Source organism: Palaemon carinicauda, chromosome 7 (assembly GCF_036898095.1).
Source record: "Palaemon carinicauda isolate YSFRI2023 chromosome 7, ASM3689809v2, whole genome shotgun sequence".
NCBI lineage: Eukaryota > Metazoa > Arthropoda > Malacostraca > Decapoda > Palaemonidae > Palaemon > Palaemon carinicauda.
This window is the reverse complement of record NC_090731.1, coordinates 81,700,821-81,706,820: the sequence shown is the minus strand read 5'-3', so window position 1 is coordinate 81,706,820 and position 6,000 is coordinate 81,700,821. Positions and strand designations below refer to the sequence as shown.

General features: G+C 32.2%; 1 protein-coding gene across 9 annotated transcripts in view; it reads right to left on the bottom strand.

The window, feature by feature from the left end:
* Nucleotides 1-316: 316 nt before the first annotated feature.
* Nucleotides 317-6,000, bottom strand: part of siz (Brefeldin-resistant Arf-GEF family protein schizo) — a 389,510-nt gene continuing 383,826 nt past the window's right edge. For 7 of the 9 annotated variants that reach the window (XM_068376730.1, XM_068376731.1, XM_068376732.1 and 4 more), the window contains 2 exons: nt 5,561-5,899; nt 317-1,363 (listed from right to left, as the gene is read on the bottom strand). In XM_068376730.1, coding sequence (XP_068232831.1) covers nt 1,092-1,363; nt 5,561-5,899 — 611 coding nt within the window. In that variant the 3' untranslated portion in view covers nt 317-1,091. Of the gene's footprint in view, nt 1,364-1,776; nt 1,809-5,560; nt 5,900-6,000 lie in introns of those variants that run through there. The other 2 variants (XM_068376728.1, XM_068376727.1) reach the window with 2 other exon arrangements.

The following is a 6,000-nucleotide window of genomic DNA, read 5'->3' as shown; positions in this document are numbered from 1 at the left end:
TTACTTTTTTTTTTACCATAGTACTTTATTATGAAAAGTGTCAGATCATGAACTATATTTTGGAATAGAATTTCTTTTGAATAAAAATATACCAAATCATCAGATTCTATTCTATAGACTTTTATTATAGATCCAGTAACTCTGATTCCTAAATAACTGATTTTAGAACGTGACATTACAGTATAGGACACTAACTACTACTCCAGTGTTATGATCTGAATCTAGAGTAATTGATTTTCAGCCAAAAACTACTGACTGAGTAAAATCTATCAACTTCACTCAACCAAATGTGCTAAATGATAAAAAATATTCCAGATAACAAAGGTTAAATATTTTATTGCAGGATAATTCTTTATTTTTGTCATAGAAATACAGCCTGTACAATCAAGCTGATGAAGTAACAATATATCCTATATGTACAATATTGGATGATTGGGTGATCTAAGTATAGTACAGGACACCCACAGTATCAAGTTAGTACAACAATTTGTCCTTGAAGTTGAAGCATCAAATACATCACATGAAAATCAGAAAGCTGACTAGAGATAAATTTTCAAACGGAAGTATACAGTTTAAGTTTAATTAAACTATACTTTGCTTTTTATTTGAAGTGTTGTGTATATAAACTGAACAATTATTAACAAATATACTTTGGAAATTCCGAAGTTTAGACTTGCAATTACTACTCTAAAATGCCATAAAAAATCCAGTCTTGGACATACTGTATTCAGCCAACTATGGTTAAGGTATATATATATTACAGACTATTATCTAACATGACTTATATACATAATACTTTATACAAGCTTATATACGTGACTATATCTGACTAAATGGCACATTTGCATATTTGTTGGGTTCCTTAAATCTTTTCCTAATTACATAAGTACCAATACCTTTGCACACATACACAGTATGAGGTACACAGGATAATTTATAAAACTGATGTTTTTGGCCACATCATCTTCACTGTGCTCTATTTGGAATGCTTGTGTACACTTGAAAGACTAGATTATGGCTAGAAAATACAACCTGACTTGCCTAATATCATACATTTCCCAGTGAAGGAAGAGAGGTTGTTCATGTTACTGTCAAACCTCCACTCCAGATGAGGATGCATCAGAATACGAAGTTCTGCGTGGACGAAACAGCTGACCAAAAAAAGAAGTATTTGCTGTTAAACTACGCCAAAGATGGTTAGGGTGCTGCTGAAGATCCCCTTCGGATGATCTGAAGTTAAGTGATGGCAGAGGACCACTGGCTGGAGAAGTTTCATTGGAGGCCCTAGTGGACTGGAAGGAGACAGACATGCCAGAATCGAGAGAGCCCACTCTCCCCCGTCGCACTGATTGCCCACCAATTTCTGTGAACCACATTATTGAACTCACACCACAAGAATTCTCTTTTGAATATGAAAATATAGCTAGTGTATACTTCACTTGAAAATTATACAAGAGAAACATTAACAATTACTACTTCTCAATAGGACTACTTTTACAAATCTTTGTTTTTATTATTTACATCAATACTCTACAAAAATAAATAGCTTTACAGTACATTACATTAAGTGCATTTAAGAAGTGGTTAGTGCCAAATACTACTTTGTCAATATAAAAACTTCATACAAACTTTAAAATTCTTCTGCATTCATTCAAGTAAAAGTGCGGTGGTAGCATAGCTCTGTGGTACAGAAAGGTGAGCAGCACACGTGCTTTGGGGTCGACTTCATACAACAAAAATATAAGCAAGTGATTTTTTCTTGTAATTGCACACTTGTACTGCACACTTGTACTATACAGGTAAATATTCTGCAAAAAAGTTTTATTCAATAATGCCTAGTTTATATGTTCAGTATACAGAAAATTTATCAATCTTTCTTTCCTTTTATATATTTTCTACTCTACAAAATATGGTACTGCAAAAATAGCATATAAATATGATCTAAAAATTGTGAAAACATTGACTTCCTATTTTATTTATATTACACTACAGAATTATGCAAAAGATAAAAATTCAATTTCCTTATAATTTTACCAATTCAATACATTATTGGTGATGAAATATAAAAAGTTATATTACTGGTGATGAAATAGAAGTTACAAAGACTAGTTTCAAAAGCAAAAGTTTAAAGATCTTTGATAACTGTTTATTGTCTTTACACAAGCAATCAATGAAATTTTTGTTTGGCTAAGAACAAAAATATATGAAAGTAGCATCTAAATTAGGTTGTCTTTACTGAAAAACGATTAATTTTCCAATCAATGAAACCATTGCTGCAAAAGTAAAAAGGTAATGTGTCATGAAAACATCAGATTTTCTACTCGTGTGTGTGCTCTTTTTCACAGATGGTCATGATTTTTTAAAAGATTCCTTAGCAACACAATACCGTTTTTGTTTAAGCTATAAAATTTGAATTAGTGTATCATGAATCTCATTCTTCAACCTGTTCTCTTTTCTTTGCATATTTACAACTATTTCTCTAAACCACAGATTATTATTATTATTTTTATTTCCTAAACTACAACCCAAGTTGGAAAAGCAAGATGCTATAAGCCCAAGAGCTCCAACAGGGAAAATAGCCCAGTGAGGAAAGGAAATAAGGAAAAACTACGAGAAGTTTAAGAATAAAATAAATTTTTCATATATCAACTATAAAAAAATGAAAATAACAAGAGGAAGAGAAACAAGATTGTACCCTCAAGCAAGAGATCTCTAACCCAAGACAGTGAAAGACCATGGTACAGAGGCTATGGCACTACCCAAGACTAGAGAACAATAGTTTGATTTTGGAGTGTCCTAGAAGAGCTGCTTACCATAGGTAAAGTCTCTTCTACCCTTGCCGAGAGGAAAGGAGCCACTAAACAATTACAGTGCATTAGTTAACCTCTTGAGAGAAGAAGAATTGTTTGGTAATTTCAGTGTTGTAAAGTGTATGAGGAAAGAGGAGAATGTGTAAAGAATAGGCCAGACTATTCTATGCATGTGTCGGCAAAAATGAAATAAGCTGTAACCAGAGAAAGGGATCCAATGTAGCACTGTCTGGCCAGTCAAAGGACCCAATAACTCTCTACGGGTAGTATCTCAACGGGTATTCAAAACGATTAAGGGATTTGGTTTACTTAGGGCTTCTATACGAACACCCTATTGGCTGTGGGATAGCATTGCATTTTTGTCTAATGCTACGGTGCTCTCATTATTACCAGAGTTTTGTTATCCTGTCTTTACAAATTTGGTAGGTAAGGATTGTGAGGATAGATATTTGTGTCTTCTAAAAATCTTCGAAGAATACAGCTCCTTTACAGAGAAATGCCAAGAATCTCCCTTTTAATGGAGACGGATGTCATGCAAGATTTTCATCAAAGAATGTCATTTCTTTTTTCTTGAGGAGATTTATCATTGATGCCCATGCATACAAAGATGAAGCTAATCTACCTACGATGAGAGTGACAGCACATGATATTAAGACAGGTAGCCATCTCATTCAATTTTATCAATAACTGATCTTTAGAAAATAAGTAATTTCAGCTGCTTGTTGCACTATAAATTAGGTTTGAATTTGTTATCTGAAACCTGTTTTTTATGAATATTTAAACTAGTGGACTACAGTATGTTTAAGTGTTTCAGCATGATTTTGCATTAAATAAAAGAATTTCCAATTATGTTACAGAATCAGTTTAGATTTTCTTTTCTTTTCTTGAATAGGTTGTTTTAAAGTCATTGGGTAGTGTAAAGTGCAACCATTGTTTGAATGCTTTACTTTACAATTGCATCCTGTTTCCTTTGTGTTATATAATTATCAAGCAAAGTATTAACGTCAGTCTACTGTGTTATTTGTGTGCACAGATCAAGGCTGCTCAATACATTAACTGTCTTTTCTATGTAATTATATACAGAATCGTCTGAGTCTAGCCCATTTCTGTTATACTATGGACTTCAAGAGTTTTTTCAAAGGAAATATTTCAAGTGAGAATGCTTTCCTCTATACAGTATTGTATCATTATTTCAATACATATCCAGGAATAACATGACCTCCAACATATTTCTCCAATAGTGGTTCTGGATCGTAGTTTCAATACCTCGACTCAAATTCAGAAGGGTTAGCGATAGAAAGGCCTGGGATTTGCACATGGTTCAGAGCATGGATATCAGTATTGTGGCAAATGGGGCAAATTAGTTGTGTTTGTTTAATTTTAGTGTTAAAAAGCTCTCACTTCAAAATGTTAGGATATGTGTCCTATTACTTTTAATAGTCTTTCGAATTACATATTTACCTCTTTAATTGTAAAATAAAATGCTATAAAAAACTCAGCTTGTTCATATTTTCATATGTAAACCATCAAATATCTTTTTTGCTGATGCTGACTCATGATATCACGTAAGTAAAAATTATAATGATACATATGGAAGATGAGGATAAGGTATGTAATAAATATATGAATTAAACTATTTTAGTTTAATTGGACTTAGCTGTTTTTCTTTTGTATTACTTTGAATACCAATTAGTCACCATGTCCCTTCTCAGGAGGTTGTTCAATAGCCAAGAGTACTATGATGGTCCTAATTCATTTACAGAATTTCCTGTATGATATCAGGAGTATCTAGCTACTAGAAGTTTTACTTCCCTTTTTTCCATGGTCTTCACATGCACATTTTTGTCTGTAATGCTGAGACTTTTCTTGGTTCTCATACTAGTTATAAATAATTTCCCTAATGAATTCATCTGCTTATAACCACTGATGTTTCAATATTATTGCTGTTGTTTCAATATTGTTGCTTGACAAGTAATACATTTTAAATTCCAATCTTTGTGAATTTTTACTTCATTTTCGTTTATCAAAAATGCATGAATAATGGAAATATCACACATTCATATGTCAGGGAGGATCATACTTGCTATGACCCGAGTGATTGAAACCCCACTATTGTAAAAGCAGATAGATGAAAGTGTTCAAAGATAGTAAATAAAATCAATAATAAAGGATATCTAGTTATTATACTTTAAAGTGTGTTTAGTATTTGAAATGTATACCATCCTCACACAAGACAACTGATGGTCATTTTAACTCACATCAGTTTGGTTGAAGTCTTGAATATGCTAGAGAAAAGACAATACCAGTAGCAGAAAAAAAATTTACAAAATAAGGAAATAAAATCACTGGAAAAAGTGGGTATTGTCCATCAATATTTTATATTTGCAATCCCTTGCAATTATTCAAATATTTCAGGTGTCTTTTAAATTCATATCTTCATACTACTTTAAATAAAACTTGATCAATGATTATGTTTTAAAGGTAGGAATACTCTTAACAAAAACAAAAAGTTACCAATATAAAAATACCCAGTGTCATTTCCATTTATATATTACTACTGCAACTTTTAAACTACAGTGCAAAATTTACTACACGCCATAAACATTAACAGTAATCATGACACATCTGTAAGTGTTTCCTACTACCATGGTCAGCAATAATTGAATACTAAAATAGTGTTAATTAAAAGGAGAATAGTGTCCAAATAGATTTCTTGACTAATTAGAGGCAATCATCAAATAAAAACTTACCAGCTTCATGGATATCCAATAGAGAATTGCTTAATGCTGATCTTTTCAGTGTCGAGTCAGATTTTAAGGTTCCATTTTTTTCTGTACTAGTTAATAACTCCATATCAGCAACTCCAGAATCCCTATTATCTGTTGTAGAATTTGGTCTTGATGCTCTCAAAGAAGCTTTCTGTCTTTCTAGCTCTCCTTCAATTCTCAGATTCTCCATTTCATCCATCTCACATATTGATTCTTTCAAATCTTCGCAAAATTTAGAGCGATCATGCTCATTTCGAGCATTAAAAGTAATTAATAACTTGCTATCTACCCGTTGGCGAATCTCCATGATATATGGATAATCTGGAAAATATAGAGAGAATTAATCCACCCTCCTGATTACACTTGTATACAAAGGAAAAGTCTTGGTACTTTTCTATTATTTACCCCACTTAGACCAAAAT